The 20,157-nt window shown below is 43.9% G+C and overlaps 1 protein-coding gene across 1 annotated transcript; it reads left to right on the top strand.

Moving 5' to 3' along the window:
- Positions 1–528: 528 nt before the first annotated feature.
- tnfaip3 (tumor necrosis factor, alpha-induced protein 3) lies at positions 529–12,806 on the top strand. Its single transcript, XM_082556794.1, has 9 exons — positions 529–870; positions 2,484–2,895; positions 6,863–7,053; positions 7,151–7,292; positions 7,708–7,878; positions 7,986–8,163; positions 8,348–9,345; positions 9,521–9,714; positions 9,837–12,806. The coding sequence occupies exons 2-9, from the start codon at positions 2,589–2,591 to the stop codon at positions 10,110–10,112; spliced, it is 2,457 nt and encodes an 818-aa protein (XP_082412920.1). The 5' UTR covers positions 529–870; positions 2,484–2,588; the 3' UTR covers positions 10,113–12,806.
- The last annotated feature ends 7,351 nt before the right edge of the window (positions 12,807–20,157 follow it).

Below are 20,157 nucleotides of genomic sequence, written 5' to 3'. Positions count from 1 at the left end.
TTTCTTTAAGAGGAAACCAATTTTTGTTTTGTGATTTGGGTGGGAAGAGCTAGAAACTTTTGCCAAAATAAAAGAAAACTTCACTTTACATGAACATTGAGCTAACTTACTAATGTAGTGAATGAACCAGCGGGTTAGCAAAGAGCTCACATCTGCTTCTTAAATATCTTTGAGCAAGACAGGAATCCCCAAGAACCTGAAAGTCTGTAATTATATTTACATGATTTGCTAACAATTAAAGCACCATCGCATCATTGTTTCAATAGCTACAGTCATCAGACCATGAATGCACATATCAGTGCATGCAGTCAACAACTCAAATCCATTTCACAATCAGGTAATGAGCTTCGTTTTCCTTACTCATTTGCTGATTCTGAAGGTTAATGATTTATTTTTTAAGGCTGTCTCATGAAATAGAGTATGACGCGAACTGCCTCCCTCCCTCAGTGACGCTCCTTTGTGCTCAGTAGGTGGGATATGCTTTTCAGTATCGAGTCAGACAGATAGTAAAGACCCCCTGGTGGCAATGAGCTGTAACTACAGCGGTTGTGTGTGTGAGTGTGTGTGTGTGTGAGTGAGTAAGAGAGAGAGAGAGAGAGAGAGGAAAATGGGTGGACGGAAAGTCCCCGTGTGGAAATCCCCTTTGACTTGGACTTTTTCCTTGTTTTAAAAAAACTATCATTATCGTACGTGTGTATTCTTTTGAAAGGCTTCGCAGGCTGCGAGGGCTCCAAAATAGATCTGATACTGAAAGAAAGAGAAGGTTGAATGGCGCCGAGGACCGCTGCGGTGAGGCTGAGTGAAGTGGCTGAGAGAGGACTAGCCTGAGCATCCGGGAGGCTTTTGTTATTACCCCGACATATTACACAGGTAAGACGCCAGCCTTCCCTCCTTGTGCCTCCCCATGTGGACACACATTTCTTAGCAATTGGGTGAGACTTGGTGGGTAAGACCACGTTTGGGCCTTGAGTAATGTATGGTCGTGTTTCTGGGGACACGGAGGAAGCTTGAAGCCTGCTCACGACAGTGGCTTTGACAGCCATTGTTTACAAAGACGTCACCCTCGAGCGGATAGCAGGACATTTAAACAGCCAAATGTGGCATCGGCGAAGCTACAGTGTATCGATACCCGCGCTGTTAGACGCGATTGAACGCTACATTGTTCCAAAGGTAGTTGTCATTGGAATTACGTAAGCCTTTAACGTCAGCAAAGTCTCCTGTTATTGTGTTTTTGTGTAGCCAGCCATCCTAAACCGCAGCGTCCACCCGGGTGCTGCTGTCTGTCTGCCTTAAAGTGTGCCCCGCTGTGACAGCACGCCACGCTAATGATTCGTGTCAACATGCTCCCTGACATCCAGGTGTCTGTTGTCTGGTCCCTCATGTGACTGACTAGCCCTTTAGCACGGCCTAGTCTGTTGTTGCACCTGCTGCTGTTTGGGTAGTAAAGGCACAGAGGCCAATAGAAGCTCGCTGTTCAGGTGTTTGTGGACTCGAACAGTATCTTTCGACCTGACTGCCAGCTTGCGAGAGGTTGATAGAAGGATGTTGTGGGAAGTTTAAAAGTCAGCAAAACTCCAGGCCCACTTGCTGACCATTACTTTCTACTTCCTCTAAACTGCTAATGCGTCTTCACTGCGTTGAAATGTGAGGGGAAATAGTCCTTTAAAACCTTCCCTTTAGCAAACTTGACTCAAATTGGGTATAGAGGTTGTGCATTGAACCTCAGTACCTTTATACTTAAAGTATAAAAACTGCCAAAAGTTTCCCTAATTTTCCTAGCTTTCAAATTACTGTAACAAATTGGGAAACGTGGCTGAATTAAAGTTGTATTTTATTTCAATTTCATTGTTCTTGACAATGACAATAAATAAATACTACTACTACTACTTTATTTAGGGGAAATAATTCTGCAGCTGCTTGTCTTTTAAATGACTTCAGGGAGTGACGTAAACCCAGGTTAGATTATCTTCCTCCTGTACTGAGAGCAGTGTTTGTGTCTGTACTGAAAGCCTATAATTTTTCTAATGATTCCCAGCCTTTTAAATGGAGACTTTATGCAGGCTGTTGAGGGAGGAGGCCTTGTGACCTTCCCATCAGCCTGGGAAGCCCTGGGTGGCCTTCGGTTAAGGTCTGGAAAGCACCCGTTTATTGTTGGAAGTCTTTGAGCTCAGTGGGACACTAGGAAGCCCTGTTGAGGGAAACTCTCAAAAACCATCAAGACAAAAAGGAGAATTAAAAGAACAAACAAGAATACAAAGGGGTCTTTGTGTACTTTATTCAGTTGGGCCCAGCAGAATCTCCAGGAAAAAGCACCATACAGCCTCCATACTGGAATCATCCTTTGTGATGGGTAGTTTCCCAAACAAACTGTAAATTAAGTTGTGCCTTAAGTCTTAATTTGTTAGGAAGGGGACTCTCCACTGAAAATTTCCCACAAATCCCTGCTGTGAAATAACATGTCCTCTCCGCTTCTCTCCATCCAGTTTCCACGTTGATCCGGCATCGGTGGTTGGTGCCTCCTCCTCCTCCTCCTCTCCTCCTTGCTCCTCTTCCTCCCCTCCTTCCATTCACCTGGCCAGCCATCCGCCATGTCGCAGGGTCAGAACTTCCTCCCCAAATTCCTGTTTGTCTCCAACCTGCTCAAGGCAGTGAAGATCCGACAGCGAGTGCCTAACGATGTGGTGAAGCCTGCTGCCAGCGGTGGCCTCATGCACCACCTGCGGGGTATGCACCGGTACACACTGGAGATGATCGCCATGAACCACTTCCCCCAGGCCTTCAGGGAGGTGGTTCAGGCCGCCATCCTGGACCGAGCCATGCAGGCCTCATTAGAGAAGGAGAAAAAGCTCAACTGGTGTGGGGAGTTGAAGAAGATGGTGCCCTTACGCACCAATGGTAAGAACGATTATGCTGATGTTGAGGAGCTGTTCTGGAATATGGAGGCTACAGTAAACCAGATTTCTGTGGTGGTCTTGTAAGTGGATGAAGCTCCACGAAGCTTTGTTGATGTTCAAAGATGTTTTATATTATTGGTTGTATAGCAGAGGGCACCGTAAATAACTGCTGTTGGAGCAGTAGGTGATATTCAACACGAATAGAATAATTCAGCAGATTGGTCACAGAGCTAATGTTGAACCATTTCTCCTTGATTTTAGAAGCAAAACATATTGCGCTCAACACAGGATGTGTTTTGCTTTTGTTTCATTTTCTATGAGAGAGATGGTGAGCTCTTATGAGTCAGGACTATTTGATATGCAAATTCTGAGATGTCATTACTCACAGGCAGGGTTACTGTAAATGACAACAATCGAGGGACGTGAGTTCCGCTTTCACATAGACTCATTTAGCAGCCCCCTTGGTTTTACTGTGCCGACCTTAGTGTTTGACTTTAGGCACCCCACTGCTAAGTCATGTTTTCTGTTACGTGAATGTTGTAAGACGGGAACATCCCAGGGCAGGCAAACATGTAGACTCGGGCCTGATTACTTCTGATCATAGTTGTGTACTGGGAAATTCTCTGGCGTCACATGCAGGACTGTTATTTACTGTCTGTGATGTTTCAGACCCAACTATTTCCACAGTTTTTCATTTGCTGCATTTGGGGTATGCCCCCTCTTTTTCTGTGTAGGTGTGTGTTAGTGAATGTCAGTGGATGTCAAAAAAACACACCGTTTTACCTTAAATTCCCCACCTGCCTGACTTTATGTGACTTTATGGATTTGTGTTTGTGATGATCTGTTAGAGCTCATCAGACCTTGTTAAAGCAAACGTGTGTGTCTCTGGTGGCCTTTTCCATCTATACTGCAGTAGCTTAAACACAGCTGCTGTGTACATCAGATCTATTTTAAAGTTAATGGAGAGCAAGGTTTTTGAGAGGAATCATCAGCTATAGCTTCACAACAGAAGGAGGAAGAGGAAATCAGTCATAATTGCAGCTTTGTGCTAAACATGTGAGTTTCCAGAGGAAATAGTTTCTTTCTTTCTCATGTGAGAAATTCCTACATTGGTCACATATCAGAAGTTACTTTGAATAATTACTGGATGGTTGAGGAACTTGCTGGATGTGTTATGTCCTACAGTACTTTTTTTAAATAGTGAAACTCTTTGAAAGGGTCCCTGCCAATTCTGAAGTTAGTAATCACTGAAGGACTTACTGTAACTGTCATCAGCACATAATTCCCCCTTGCAAAGACCCCTTAATTGATGACCAAAATGGATGACTTCTGCTGCCAGTAACCTGGCTGGAATTTCCTGGTTTGCGAAGATGATGTCATAAAGAGGAGACAGAATTTAGTGCCAGAGCGTCTAACTCTGAAGGACCCAGACGTGACTTTGAGCAGAGGACGGACAACACGCACGCACGCACACACTCACACACACACAAGGCTGACTGACTGCTGCTGAGTCACTGGAGCTCAGCAGACACACACAAATACAGAAAGAAAACGTGAGAGAGAAGAAGTCTGTTCACTGATGTCCAGCGCCGTTGTCGGATATCTGTCTCCACATCATCTCAGAACTGAATTTACCAGTGAACCCAAAATCCTTATCTCATTTGGTCTATGCAAATGCACTAAAGATCCAAACCCCATAACCAATTTCCCCGAGCCCGGCTTAATTACGAAGCAAGACCACAGAATATAACTGACCATCAAAAAAAACCCAGACTCATAAAACTTCCACTCCGCTTCAATTAAAATAACAGGGCCACATCCGTTTTCCTGATACATCCAACTTTTCCTCCAAGTAAAACAAGGCTTTATTAGAATTCAGTCTCTCTTCTGTCTTGAATGTCTCGGACACATCCGTGGGGTTTTCCCAAACAGTATCCCATGTCTGTCATGTGTCCCCATCAGGAAGGATTTGTTCAGCTACAATACACTAACTTCATGGTTAAGTTACTGGGAGGACACATACACTGCTGCAGTGTTCTGCCTTACAAATAAAGCTTTTAGGTTTCTTTTGGGGCATCCACATTATTCCTCCTAGATTGGGGTATGTGGTATGTGCACTTTGTTTTTATAAGCAAGACTACACAAGGAAAAACTTGATGAGGAGGCGACGCATGAGCAAAGGATGAGCCAGTGAAATTTTCCATATCACTTTCTGTAAAATGGGACATTGGCCTTAGTGGATAATCTATGAGCGTTTTTCTAGTTTGGTAATAATTTACTGCAGTTGTTTACAGTCACAAATCTTGGGCCATTCTCACACAACAACCTGCAGACAAGGTGTGGGAAAGTGCAGCCCTGCTGGAAGCACACTGTTGCAAACTTGTGCTGTCACCTGGACAGTGACCAAATCAACTTAAGTCTGGCTCTGCACTGGTATGTTTTCAGGAAGTTCCCCAGCTTGCCACAGAGGAAGTATCTATATATAACCTGATGGGAGCTGCTGAACCACTTTCATCTTTAGTTTTCAGGCACCTCACTTTGTGATCATGACTTTTTTTCATGCAAGAGGAAGTGATTACGTGTGTGGACATTTGTTTGGATTTGTGTGTACCTTTGGGCCTACATATGTCTGGTGTTTTTTATTAAAAAAGCCTTGCATTTTATGTTTTTGCTGAGTGATGCAAGAGCACTGAAATGGAACAACATCTAGCTGGTCTGAAATGGAGAAGTGTTTTTTTTTCTCTCTTTAAATACAGCGAGATGTTCCTTCAGTTGAAAGAAAACAACTGTAGCTTAGATTGCATTAATTGAGCCACACAACAATTAATGCTACACTGAGATCAGATTTTGGCCTATTTAACACTTGCATCAAAACAAAACAACATTTTATGATCCTTTTTTTTTAGAAATTTTTTCCTAGCTGTTTCTTAAACCTACTTAAACTTAAACTTTTCCTGTATAGAGGAGAGATCTTGAAAATGCCTGTTTAATACAGCAGTATTATACAAAGAAGGGTGCAGATGCTTTATGTGTATGAAGTTACTGCCAGGTAAATGTTTGTGGAGGGAAAAAAAAGAAGTACACATTACAGTTCATGTGTATATGCTTGTGCATGTGAGGACCCATGTTATCTCTGCTCATTAATCACAGCATTCATCGGGTGTTGATTGTAGTATTTAAAAAGATAACATTCCATCCGGTCCAAGTCACGCCTTTGTGGAAAGTACAGGACCAGCTGAGTAGCATTGATGAGTTGGGATCATAGGAGGGGAGCATGCACACATGCACTCGCATGAAAGACAGAAGTTAGTACAGGGAAATTCCTGTGTTTAGTGTGGCAACAGGGTTTTTCAGAGCTGCACACATTAACAAATATGGGCTCTGCTGTTTCACAATGAGAAAAAGACCCAGTACTGCCAAAGGAGAATAAATAAAATTCCAGGATTTTTAGCCGCTCACGCTCTCACACACTCGTCTTTTCAGCAACCAAGTCTTTACCTATATTCTACTGACTGGCTGCAGTGATAAAGGCACATACGTTTGGCAAAAACAAATATATGTATGTGAGAATTCTGGTTTTCTATACAGATTTAGATTGTAAAAAGATTCAGTTTTTCAAAAACATGTTCCGGGGAAATTACGGGTCATTTTTATCAGCCTTGTCTGTGGCGTGTGTACTGTTAGATGTATAAGGGTCATATAATAGTCTAAACACCAGATACTAACGACCAGCCCAGCGGCCTGGAAATCCCCAGACTTTAGTTACACTTGTGTGTGTGTGTGTGTGTGTGTGTGTACACACACATTGCAGTTGCCTGTTTTTTATGCTGTATGTGCATAGCCTTTGTATGTGTGCGTGTGCATGTGCCTATTCACAGAAGGAGAACTTTGTGTCCTGTGTACAAAATCAACCAACCATAGTACTAAAAACACATGTGTTTTCTTGCCTCCTCTTTGTGTGTCTGTAGGAGATGGGAACTGTTTGCTTCATGCAGCCTCTCAGTACATGCTGGGTGTTCAGGACACAGACCTGGTTCTTCGGAAAGCTCTCCATGGTGTTTTGAAAGAAACTGACACGGGCGTCTTCAAAGCTCGCTTCCAGGCAGAGCTGCTCCAATCTCAGGAGTTCACCCAAACTGGACTCCGATACACCACCATGGTATGAATTTTCAACTAGATCCATTTTCCATTACTTTGCTTTGAGAAAACTGTGCTCATGCAGAAGTTTATTTCCTAATTGTGTGCATTTGTTCCAGAACTGGGAGGATGAGTGGGAAAAGATTGTGAAGATGGCATCGCCAGTCTCCAGTAGCAATGGCCTCCAGTTTGATTCTTTGGAGGACATCCACATCTTCATCCTCTCCAACATTCTCCGCAGACCCATCATCGTCATTGCAGGTACTCCCTTTTTTATCATCTCAAATTATGCTTATTTATCCTTGTTAGCCCTCAAAGACTCACTGGTTTTGTAAGAGCACATCTTGTAATGTATAATATATCACCACCATTCCTCAACATTTGCTCTCGGTTGTTTTGAAGTCTTCTTAATGCACTGTGTCACTTACTGTCTATCTTAATAAAGAATCTCAAATGACTACTGATGATTTCTCAACTTCAAAATATAAAAAAATAAATATGCAGAAACATGTTTGCAGTCATATTTGAGCAAAGCTTGCTTTTTCAGGATCTAAAATCCTAAAATGACTGCACATTGCTCCATTTATTCCACTTGAATTGGGTGCAGCTCTATAAAAGTTGTTCATTGTCATTTGTTAGAGAGTTATAAACTCTTAAATCTTTGTTCTTTCAACAGACCAGGTGGTCAGGAGTATGAAATCCGGCACCTCCATCTCTCCTCTGAATGTGGGTGGGATTTATCTGCCTCTACACTGGCAACCCACAGAGTGCTACAAATACCCAATAGTGCTCGGCTACGACTCCCAGCACTTTGCACCCCTCATCACCATCAAAGACAGTGGTCCAGGTACAAATCACAAAGAAATAGGTGTTATATATTTGGCACGATAAAGGGACAAAGCAGGACCCCTGTTCATGGATTTGGCTCTGTGTATCTTTAACTGAATTTCCCAGAGATCCGAGCAGTACCGCTGATCAATCCGAGGCGGAATGGCTTTGAGGAACTGAAAGTTCATTTTCTGATGGAGAAGGAGCAGCAGCAGAAAGAGAGGCTCCTCAAAGAGTACCTGCACCTGATAGAGATCCCTATCAGATTGGGCCATGACATTACACAGATTATGAAAGCTGCAAGGTACTTGGGCATTATAAGTTCCATCCATTGTTAAATGCAGCCTTGAACAGCTCATGGCATAAGAATTGTTTTTGACTGATTATCAAAGATAATTTAGCCAAACTACTTTTATTAACTATGAATTTGAAAGGGAAAAAAGTAATAAAATGCAGTTAAGAACCACATTGTATGTCTCTGTCCTAAGGCTGGATGAGGGAAACCTTCCTGAAGACATGAACCTGATGGAGGACTACCTACAGCTTGTGAACCATGAGTACCAGCGCTGGCAGGAGGACAAGGAGCAGGCATGGGCCGCCCAGCCACAGCGTCCGCCACCCTTCTCCGTCTCCCAGCTCTCGCTTATTGAGATCCGCTGTGCCACACCACGATGCACCTTCTATGTCTCTGTGGACACGCAGCCTCATTGCCATGAATGCTTTGAAAAGCGGCAGGCCACTACTGGTGGAGGAGCGAGGATAGAAGGGGTAATTCAGACTAAGGAAGGAGGTTTACAAGGTGGGGTAGGAGTCATAGGGGGATCAGAGACTGAGGTGAGCTCCAGAGGGGCCAGAAGTAGCAGCCCCCCATGCTCTTCATCTGGGAGAGGAGTAGTGTTATCCAGTCCCCGCTCAGCCCCGCCCACCGCCCCCAGCCTCAGCCTATACAGTGAAACACATGCAATGAAGTGCAAGACACCCGGCTGCCTCTTCACCCTAAGTGTGGAGCATGATGGACTTTGTGAGCGCTGCTTCAACTCCAGGCAAAACCATGGACCCCCTGGAGTTGGAACGGCCGCTACAGGACTGCCAGGGACCAATGGGGGGCCTGTCGTTCCCCACCCAGCCCAGGGCTCCGGCTGGAACCAGTGGGGAGGCTGTGAGACCGAGACAGAGCGATGTAACATGTGCAGAAAGGAGGCGTTTAGGATATTCAATGGCTTGTGTCCACCCTGCATGCAGAGACAGCAGGCTCCAGAAAGGGGAGAGCCACAACAGATCAATCCCAGGACTGAAGCCTCATCTTCAGCTTGGACCCAGGCCAGGGACACTGAGCGGCCATGCCTCACTCTAACTCCAGGGCACACCTCAGCTTGGCAGGGCCCTGTGGCCCGACCTTGTAAAAGATCTGGCTGCCAGTTCTTTGGGACACCTGAGAAACTGGGTTTCTGCACTATTTGCTACGTAGACTATCAGACAAATCACCGTAAGTCCTAAAACAAAACTAGAAAACACTTCTTGCATTGCACGCTTTTCGTATATATAAAATTTATTATAAAAGCCGTATAGCTGTCTTAATAAACATCTCATTTAACTGTTCTGTTTGTTGTTATTCAAATGTCATATGGCACATTGCTTATGTTGGCCACTGTTTCTTCCAGACCTGACTCCTCCTCCTGCCCCGGCCCAGAGTCGGCATGGTTTGGAGACAGGCTTCCAGAATGCCTCACGATGTCGTGGGCCTGGGTGTGGTGCAGTTGGCAAGGTGATGCTGGAGGGCTACTGTGATAAGTGCTACGTAAAAGAGCAAAGTGCAAGACTTAACCAAGTCGCAAATCGCACGTCCCCTCCTCTGGTAGGTACCTGCCATACCTTCATAACTCCTCACTGTTCTTCACATGTCTTGTTTTTTTCGTGTGTTCTTCTTCTTCGCCTGTTGACAGTTCTTTCCATTCTCGCTCTTTCTCTGTACAAAAGCGTGAACGAGCAGCAAAACCCAGATCTTCGCAGCAATCCCAGACCCAGACTCAGTGCCGGCGGAGTGGCTGCAGTAATGTATCCCCGGGTTGCACAGACCTCTGCCCAGAGTGCCACACGCGTGGTCAAGGCAGAGAGCCAGGAAGACGGGCGCAGGCGCCCAAAGAAAAGTCGAAGCAGCGGTGCCGGACACAAGGCTGTGACCACTACGCCAACCAAGAGAAACAGGGCTACTGCAACGAGTGTGACCACTTCAAACAGATTTACCGCGGCTGACCACATTTAGCGCCCATGCACACGACAGCGATGATGACACATCGCTAGCACGCTAGAGCCGCCGCCCTGCTGTGGGCTCTCCATGCCAGTCAATGCACCTCTGATACTAACTAACCAACTAACTAACTTGCTAGTGACTAACTAGTTACCTTATGGCCTGAAAATCAAACCCCCCATGTAGAATGTGAAGAGAGAGTGTGTGTATGTGGGGGTGGTGGTGAGTGTGTGTGTTTTCGCAGTAGACATGGCCTCCAGAATACCTCTTTGTGCAATTATTATCATCTGACATGCCCTGCGCACTTACACGGTGAGAGGTTTGGCTACATGTCAGAGCAACTGAATTAACTCTTGTGTACAATATGTATTTAGAGGTACGTAGTGAATCGTGCCGGACAAAATGATTGTATGTCGACATAACAAGAAGCATCTGACATTGCTTTCTAGACCACAGCCAAGGATTTATACCCCCCGTCTGTCTGTCTGTCTTAACCCATCTGTGTATCTGTCTGCCTGTCTGTCTAGCATTTGCTCTGAAGAAAGAGAGATGCAGTAGTTGGGCATGCCCAACAGCAAATCTCTGTGAAAATAGTCAGCAGAAGTGTGCAAAACTGGGCCAAAGGAAAGCAAGCAAAGTGCTTGAAATTAAGTTAAATGGCATTCACCACTGTTTTGCTTAAATCTCCTAAATCACTCATCTATGTCCTCACAACCCAGACAAAGATTTTTTTTTTTTCAAAAAGATTCTCTTGCAGTCAATATTGTAAAAATGGTCAAATATTGATTTTCTTCCATTAGCCAGACAATAGCAGGGTTAGTTTATATTTTGAGGCTAATTAACCTTATTACTGTTACATATCTGATGTAAATTGCTTGATATGGAAAGTAAAAAAACAAATTATAAACTGTGCAGGACAGACAGGGCAGGCCCCTGTTAGTTTTGGTGCTACATGTACAGAAATACAAGCCTCTCCATTGTAGCCAACATGCTGGTGGTTTCAGCGGACAGAAGGCAGAGATCACAGTAGAGACAGGACTCACTCTCTTTCAAAACCTCCTTTCCTTCCTCTTATTTCCCTTTTTCTCCAAAACAAATCTGTTGCCTTGGACGTTGTTTTCCTGTTTACTTACCACTTAAGCACCTAGAAACGCATAGACACATGCGCACACATATCTACACAATGTATACACCAACATAATATCGTCAGTCCTGTTAAAAGGGGATTGGCAACTGTGAGGAGAACTGAGACTACAAGGACAGGCGAAGTCTGGATAATTATCCACCCTACTACTGTATACACACGCACACATGCAAACACAGCTTTGTGAGATTGTATGTCCCCACCCCAGCCTGAGGTAATGTGTAGGTAAATGAACCTGTAAAGATGCATTCCTCTCTGCTTCACCCTCCTGGATGTGCCAAGGCATCACTTTCAAAACTTCAGAGAGCAATCCTGTTGCCTGCTTTGGCTAATCTTGTCTATCTGAATGTGTTTGTGCTGCTTGTACAGCAGCACAGTATTGGGGCTGATCCTCGATAAGTTTTGCCTTTACATAGTGATTGAAATTTTATGGACCAGAGGGGCCTGATCAGTGATTATGGATCAGTGCTCCCACTTATAAAAAATGCTTTTGTGAACATGGATCTTAGTCCATACCGTAGGACCTTCCAACCCGATGCCTCATCTTCAATACACACACACACACATACACACATACAGATAAAACGTACGCGTGTGTGCGTCTGGAGTACACAAAAAACTGACATTCCTCCTCTTTTTTTCTTTTCTTTTTTTTTGAATTTCAAATGTATTTTGATATATTTGTTTTTTTTCTGCCAAAAGAGGAAAAAAAAACAAAAAAAACGTGCCATCAATTGCCAAACAGTTGTTGTTACCTCCTTAAAAACGGCCAGCCTGGACCATTCTAAACTAACCAGAGTGCCACAGATTGACATCTCCTGTTCTGCGCAACCACAGACTTCAGCTAATCCAGATCTCTCATGCTGAAAACCCCCTAATGGACACCATCTTTCCGTGAACTTATCTTTTATTCAGATACGAAGAAATGTCTGTCTGTAAAGATAAGCTCAAACATGAAACATTTATCAGACTCAAATTTGGTAATAACTGGAACCTCTTTCCCCTCTTACTTTAGCTGTGGGCAGATATCCATCTGTGGCTCTAGTTAGAAAAGCATAGACAACCAGGCTCTTGGTCTGCCTTTTCATTCAACTGTATCTAAAGCTGTCAGGCCAGCCCACGTGTTGACGGCCTGGACGTAGATCTCTGTGTGCTTTAATCACCTCTAGACAAACCTTAATCACTTCAAGGCCAATTAGTGCTCAGCTCATCATAACCTCTTAACAAGGGGCTCTGACTGAGTTTGACTGGGAGGAGATCACATAAGTTGCACATGACTTGTCTAAGCTGCTGAGGCATTTAGGAATGGTACTCCGACCTGTGTAGGGACATTCCAACAGTAGGAAGAGCATCGACTTAAGAGCAGAAGGTGTAACAAAACATGCAAATGGTGTGGAAGTTTCTTTGTGTGACTTTTTGACAATAGGGTATTGTATGAAAAAAGCCTGGTTTTATTTGTTAAGTATTTATTCATATCAAAATATCTGTATTGTGTGATTCAATAATTATTTATATGTCGTCCTGAAATGAATTATTTTTATTAAGAAATCTGAAATCTGACTGATGTGTTTCTTGGGTCTGTACTTACTGTGTGTGTGCGTGTGTGTGTGTGCATATACTTGTGTGGATGTATTTTGACATCAGGTGGAACCGTAGAATTTGATTTGCGTGAGGATTGGCGTCAAACATTTATTATATTGATAAAAATCATATTAACGTGCAGCCCCATGTCAACAAGTGCAATCGCTGTCAGGGGAGAGTTTATTATAAGCTTTTGAAGCTACAACTTACTGATGAGTCTCAAATGCATCACCTGCTTGCAAACAACACCACAAACATCATTGGTGATGACCCTAACTCTAGAACTAGGCAATTAGAATATGTTTATTGATTTATTAAGTTGTTCTCCAAAATATTTTCAATTGGGAAACAAAGAAAGCGTTTATTCAAAGTGACATACATCAAAAATATCTATGTTTTCCCCCCAAAAAGTCTCCAAAATATACAATTATAGGGGAGTGCTAGGGTTATGGATGGGATTATGCTTACTTAAACTTCATTGGGTTAAGTTGCTGTTTGGAAAAGAAAGTTGTAAAGATGAGCTTGTTGCATTTATGTTTAAGTGTATGATGGTTCCAGTTTAAAATGAGGTTTTGCAGAAAGGGAACATTGTGGGTTTTTCGAGAACAGCTCATTCAACCAATGCATGAGTGACTGAGGTCATCAGTAACTCGACATCAAAGGCAAAAACAAGCACGTCAGGCTGTCATTGTGAGGAGAGTTTTGTCCCGAATGAGTAATGTTGTATAGTGGTTAACAGCTTTTCCTAATGTGTGAAAGTTCCAGACCAGTAGGAAGCACAAGTTCCTGTGAAGGTTGTGTTAGGAAGGGCATCTGGTGTAAAAGTGCGCAGGTCCGTCTACTGTGGTGACCTATTGTGAATAATGGAGCAGCTGAAAGAAGCTAGAACAATGCAAAAGTTATTGCTTTTTACTCCCTATACTTCATTAAATACTGTTTCGGTGTTAAAATTATAATTGAGTCAGGGTAAAGCCTGGGGCCCTTAGTTATGATGTTATGATCAGTGAAGGTCCTTATAAAGATAGCTAAATATGGCCTTGTGTGTATGTATATGCCTCAACACACAGAGAGTGGAGCAGGCGGCAGCCACACAGGGGAAACAGTGGTAAGAGAGTACTTTTAGCCAAAATATGGGAAGTGTTCATCCAAATGATGTCAGACTTGGCATCATACTTAGTCAAGTCCCCAGCAACACACTCACCAAGCTTGAACTGGGTTGGATAAACAGTTGTCAAAATAGGCAAAGAAAAAAGAAAAGAGAGACATAATTCTCGAATTATTATTAGTAACATTACAAATGGGTTTGTTCGGCATTTTTTTCTATTATTTTCTTGTGGCTGGTTAGGAGGGGGCAGGAGAATACAGTATATGAAACACTATAATGTGTTCTAGCCTGCATGCACTTGCATATGGAGTCTGCTTGTGTTCTCAGATGCTCAACCTTCTTCTTATTGCTTCTCTTTACTAAGCTGGATATTGCTTAACGCTGTTTCTGCAGACAAGCACTTGCACTCTGTTGGCAACAAATCCATCTCCAGTGTAGGAAGTATAGTGGGTGCTGCAAAAACATCAGATAAATGACTACTGAGGCCTGGTTTAGATGTGGCAGACTGCACCATTTTCCCATATGCTTAACTGGGTTAGATCTTTTTCTTCTTCTTTCCGCCTTTGATGTTCTTCTTTCTTTTGTCAGTTATGCAGATTTCCATAAAAGAAGCGCAAACAATAAGGTTTTTTCCTTCTGTGCTTTTTTTTTTCTTTTCTTTTTTGGTCACTATATTCTTGTTTCCAGGTTATTGTAAGGCTTTTGTGCTAAAAAAGAAAATAAAAGAGGGAACCCCCACCCTCACAAAAGAAAACACAGTTTACTCAGGAGGAGTGGGTCACACGGTGGGAGGGGGGAATTTGGAGTAAGGGGAGATATGGCAGTTACAGGTGGGGAATTGGCAATACTTATATATGGTAGGGCTGAGGTGACATTTAACAAACGTGGGACTGCAAGGTTTGTGCGTGGGGAGATTGGTAGGCTGATGCGGTTTCCTGGAAATACCCCAACATGCAAACGCTCTTGTAAAACCGTTCTGACAAGCAGGCAAGAAGTGTTTCACTTGAGGTTTCTCATGAGTGTGGTGCAGCAGACCTTTCTATTCATACGCAGTATGAATAAATATAGTGAAGCAAATTTAGTTGCAGATTACAAATAGCCTATTTTTATTGCCAGACTTCATTGAATAGCTTATCCTGACAGAGAGATGACTTAGGCAAAAAGTATATTAACAAGTTTGCAATTAGGAAAATGTATGCAAGTGCATACACAAATACATAAATTAATCAAATGTTACATACCAGACCCAGTAAATTCTTAAAATTCTTATTTAGATAAGGACTAACACATGACTAAATGCTATACAGCTCCAGTCTGCTAGGCTTGATTAACCTGTCAAGTTGGCCTTGTTAGGTGAGGCTGTGTGCAGTCAGGAATAGGACCCAAGGTGCAGACTCCGGAGACAGACGTGAACTCAAAAAGGCTTTAATGCTGAACGCAACATGACATAACTAGAAAGACTCAAAATAAACTTACACCGGTGGCCAGGCAAAACACACAGCAAAATAAACATTAGATCACGACACAGACACAAAGAAACACTGGGCTTAAATACACAGAGGGAGCAATCAGGGAATGGGTAACAGAAGGGAAACACAGCTGGGGCAAATCAGGCCTAACGAGACAAGAGGAAGCAAAACCAGACACATTAACATCAGACATGGACTTTCAAAGTAAAACAGGAAACACATAACACAGACTGAACAAAGACACAGACTCATATGCAGGCACTACAAAGGGAACAGAGACGTGGGAACAAGGCAGACACAAACACTGACTGAACACGGGGATATAGGAACTTAGGATACACAGACGCGAACTAGACAAGGGGATGCAGGTGATAGGGGAGACATAAGCCATAAGACGGAACTCAAAGAAACCAAAAACTAGAAAGTATAAATAATAACATAAACTCAAACACCCTGGGTCAACGACCCAGGCATCCTAACAGGCCTGGGGCAAAAATGTGCTGTTGTGTACCTTTTAATGCTGCAGCAACAACATCGTCTTCAGTTTAATTAAATTCAGTTTTATTTAAGGCATTACATTTATTAATTTAGGGCTGCATGGTGGTTAGCAGTGTTGCTTCATAGCAAGAACGTCCTGAGTTTGACTCCACCATTTGGCCGAGGCCCTGCTGTGTCAGTCTGGCGACTTGTCCAGGGTGGACCCTGCCTCTCGCCCTAAGGTAGCTGGGACCAGTAAGACGAGCAGACCAGGGATATGGCTCTTCAGAACCAGAGGCATCTCCACTCAGTGGTCAGCAGACTGCAAACACAATCTCCGAGAGCCCTTCTCATAATATCAGGGGACTTCAATCATGCCTCTTTGGACTCCACACTGCCCACCTTCACCCAGTATGTGACCTGCTCAACCAGAGACAATAAAACACTGGACTTACTGTATGCCAATGCTGAAGAGGCATACAGTTCATCACCTCTCCCTCCACTGGGCAAATCTGACCACAACCTGGTGCACCTTGTCCCTGTGTATGAGCCCTTAGTGCGCAGGGTGCCACCAGCCACCCGCACAGTGCAGAGATGGTCAGAGGAGAGCGAGGAGGCTCTTAAGGACTGTTTTGAGTCGACTGTGTGGGAGGTGATCTGTGACGACCATGGAGAGGACATCGACAGCCTTACTACATGCATTACTGACTATATTAATTTCTGTGTGGATAACACCGTACCTACCAGGACTGTACGGTGTTTCTCCAACAACAAACCTTGGATTACCCCAGAAATTAAAGCTGTCCTCAAGCAGAAGAGGAGGGCCTTCAAATCCAAAGACAAAGAGGAGTTGAAAAGGGTGCAGAGAGAGTTGAGGGGACTGATAAGGAATGGGAAGGACAGCTACAGGCAGAAGATGGAGAACCAGCTTCAGCAAAACAACGTTGGTGAAGTCTGGAGAGGCCTCAGAACCATCTCAGGCCACAAACAGCAGAACTCTCTGCCTGGGAGGGATGTGAGGTGGGCAAATGAACTGAATCATTTCTTCAACAGATTTGATTCAACCATGAGACAGTCTACAACATCGGCTGCAGACTCACCCACCCCCACTGCTGCTGTTCCACCTCTGACACCTCAGACACTTCACACCTCCTCTATTCACCCTGCTCACTCCCCCCCACCCCCAACAACAGCATCCAATACACACTCAACACAAGGCTCCAGCCTGTCTCTCTCAACCACCCAGGTTAGGAGGGAACTGAGGAGGATTAATGGCAAGAAGGCAGCGGGCCCAGATGGCATCAGCTCGAGGGTCGTCAGGTCCTGCGCGGACCAACTGTGTGGGGTGATGGAGCACCTCTTCAACCTGAGCCTGAGGTTGGGAAGAGTCCCACAGCTCTGGAAAACCTCCTGTGTTGTACCAGTGCCAAAGACTTCACGCCCCAAGGACCTCAACAGCTACAGGCCGGTGGCTCTGACATCCCACCTGATGAAGACCCTGGAGCGGTTGGTCCTGGCTCAGCTTCGGCGCCTAACAAGCTCATCACTGGACCCACTTCAGTTTGCCTACCAGCCTGGCATTGGAGCAGATGATGCCGTCATTCACCTCCTACATCGTTCCCTCGCTCACCTGGAGACCGCTGGAAGCACTGTGAGAATCATGTTCTTTGATTTCTCCAGTGCCTTCAACACTATTCTTCCCTCGGTTCTGAAGGACAAGCTGGAGAACTCTGGAGTGGACCATCACCTCACTACCTGGATTTTGGACTACCTCACCGACCGACCACAGTATGTGAGGACTCAGGGCTGTGTGTCGGACAGGGTCGTCTGCAGTACGGGGGCCCCACAGGGAACGGTTCTGGCTCCGTTCCTCTTCACCATCTACACTGCAGACTTCTCCCACAATTCCACCCAGTGCTTCCTGCAGAAGTTCTCTGATGACTCTGCAATAGTCGGCCTCATCACTGATGGGGACGACAAGGAGTACAGAGGACTGACTCAAGACTTTGTGGACTGGTGCCAGCTGAACTACCTCCAGATCAACGCCAGTAAAACCAAGGAGCTGGTGGTAGACTTCCGCAGGCACAAGCATTCTCCACTGCAATCACTGAACATCCAGGGTATGGACATTGAGGCTGTGGACAGCTACAGGTACCTTGGTGTTCATCTGAACAACAGACTGGACTGGACTCATAACTCAGACGCCCTCTACAGGAAAGGGCAGAGCAGGCTGTACCTGCTGCGGAGACTCAGGTCGTTTGGGGTGGAGGGCCCACTCCTGAAGACCTTCTATGACTCTGTGGTGGCTTCTGCTATCTTTTATGGTGTGGTCTGCTGGGGCGGCAGCATCTCTGCTGGGGACAGGAAGAGACTGAACAGGGTGATCCGAAGGGCCAGCTCTGTTCTAGGATGCCCTCTGGACCCAGTGGAGGTGGTGAGTGACAGGAGAATGGCGGCTAAGCTGTCATCCCTGTTGGACAACATCTCCCACCCCATGCAGCAGACTGTGACAGCACTGAGCAGCTCCTTCAGTGGGAGACTGCGGCACCCACGGTGTGGGACGGAGAGATTTCGCAGGTCTTTCCTCCCCACTGCTGTCAGACTCCATAATAAAGACTTTAACTGAACAAACACACACATCCACACATGTGCAATAACACTAAGTGCAATAATCTTTTCTGGCATCGTTGTATTTTTACTCAGTTGTATATAGCATTCGTATTCTATTTTTATCTTATTGTATATTTTTATTCTATTTTATTCTACTGTATATAGTATATTATTTTATTCTATTCTGTACAGCTGTGTACTGTATTTATTCTTATTGTATTCTAATTTTTGCGTCATAACTTTTGCACTGTCCACTTCCTGCTGTGACAAAACAAATTTCCCACGTGTGGGACTAATAAAGGTTATCTTATCTTATCTTATCTTATCTTAAAGAGGTGTGAATTTATGTCATTCCGAATAACTGGTCACTGGTTATGTGTCTAAAACCCGCAGTGCTAAAATAGACAAGCATTCAAATTTGTACTTTTTTAATCTATCCACCAGTGGATAGATTAATCTATAAGAAAGCACCACTTTTTTATAAGGTAATCATACCTGTAGAACGAAATGATCCTAATCAGCCAAGTAACTTGTAACTACAACTATCCAATATAGATAGTGGAACGAAATGGTTACAGTAGCACTCTGTGCAGTAGTGAAAAAGGTGAGTCATTACCAGAACTTCCTTAAAAAGGCAGTGAAAGAGGAGCTTTGGTGCACTTGGAAGTTTGGTGACCTTCTAGTTGTAGCCTCTTTATCAAGCCGTTACAAACTCTGAAATATGTAACTACAAGGATTATACAAGAAAAGTTTTCATCTTGACGTTTGTGGTATTTCGCAAGACTGCAAAACGCCCTGATTTACACAGGAAAAAAACAGCTGCCCAAACTCTGTGTTTAAGCTGTCATCAATAAAATAAGAATGAAAATGTCAAACCAAGATCGCTGCACAATGTCTGTTCATGAATGAATCTGACTCACTGCCTCTTCTTTTGAAAAGTGACATGTCGCAAAACTCAAAAGTACAGCTGAAGCTCATTCGACAGGAAGTTATCTGCTGTTGTGCAATAGGAAGAGGGTGTATCCATGGTTACCTTTGTCTGACCCTTTTGTAACAGCAGCAAACAAAACACGCCCATTCACCCTAACAGTATCACATAAACACCCACCAACTGAGGTTTTTTTTTTTTTGGCCCATTTAAAACTCTCAAGTACTGTAACATTCCTGGAAACTGAGGCGGGATTCAGATTCGGGTTATAGAGTGAGGTGAAATACTCAGAACACAGTTTGTTTGACTGATTATCAATGCCATTCTCAGGCTCTTCACATAAACCATTAAAATTATTATTTAAGTAGTATATAAAGTACAATTTGTACATGCCACATGAAGTATGATCTAACCCTGTTTATTTGGCATTCATAAGCTGAAAAAAAAAGCCACAGATAAGGGAACACTTAAAGTGTTTGCTCATTCACTTGTTAACTATGTATGGTATTTAACCCTGGAGAACCCATGGGGTCAAATTTGACCCCATGGTTTCCCTAGTAAACCAATGGGGTCGGATCTGACCCCATGGGTTCTCCAGGGTTAAAAGTAAATTAATAAGTTACCAATAAAATATCACAGGTGTAAAATTCACAGTATATACAGAGAGGTGTCAGTATCAGAATTGTCCTTCATATAAATGTGCTTTGTCCTAACCAGCCTGATTAATGGTAGCTTA

Source organism: Aulonocara stuartgranti (genome assembly GCF_965226115.1).
Source record: "Aulonocara stuartgranti genome assembly, chromosome: 13".
Classification (NCBI taxonomy): domain Eukaryota; kingdom Metazoa; phylum Chordata; class Actinopteri; order Cichliformes; family Cichlidae; genus Aulonocara; species Aulonocara stuartgranti.
This window is presented reverse-complemented; position numbering and strand designations above follow the sequence as displayed.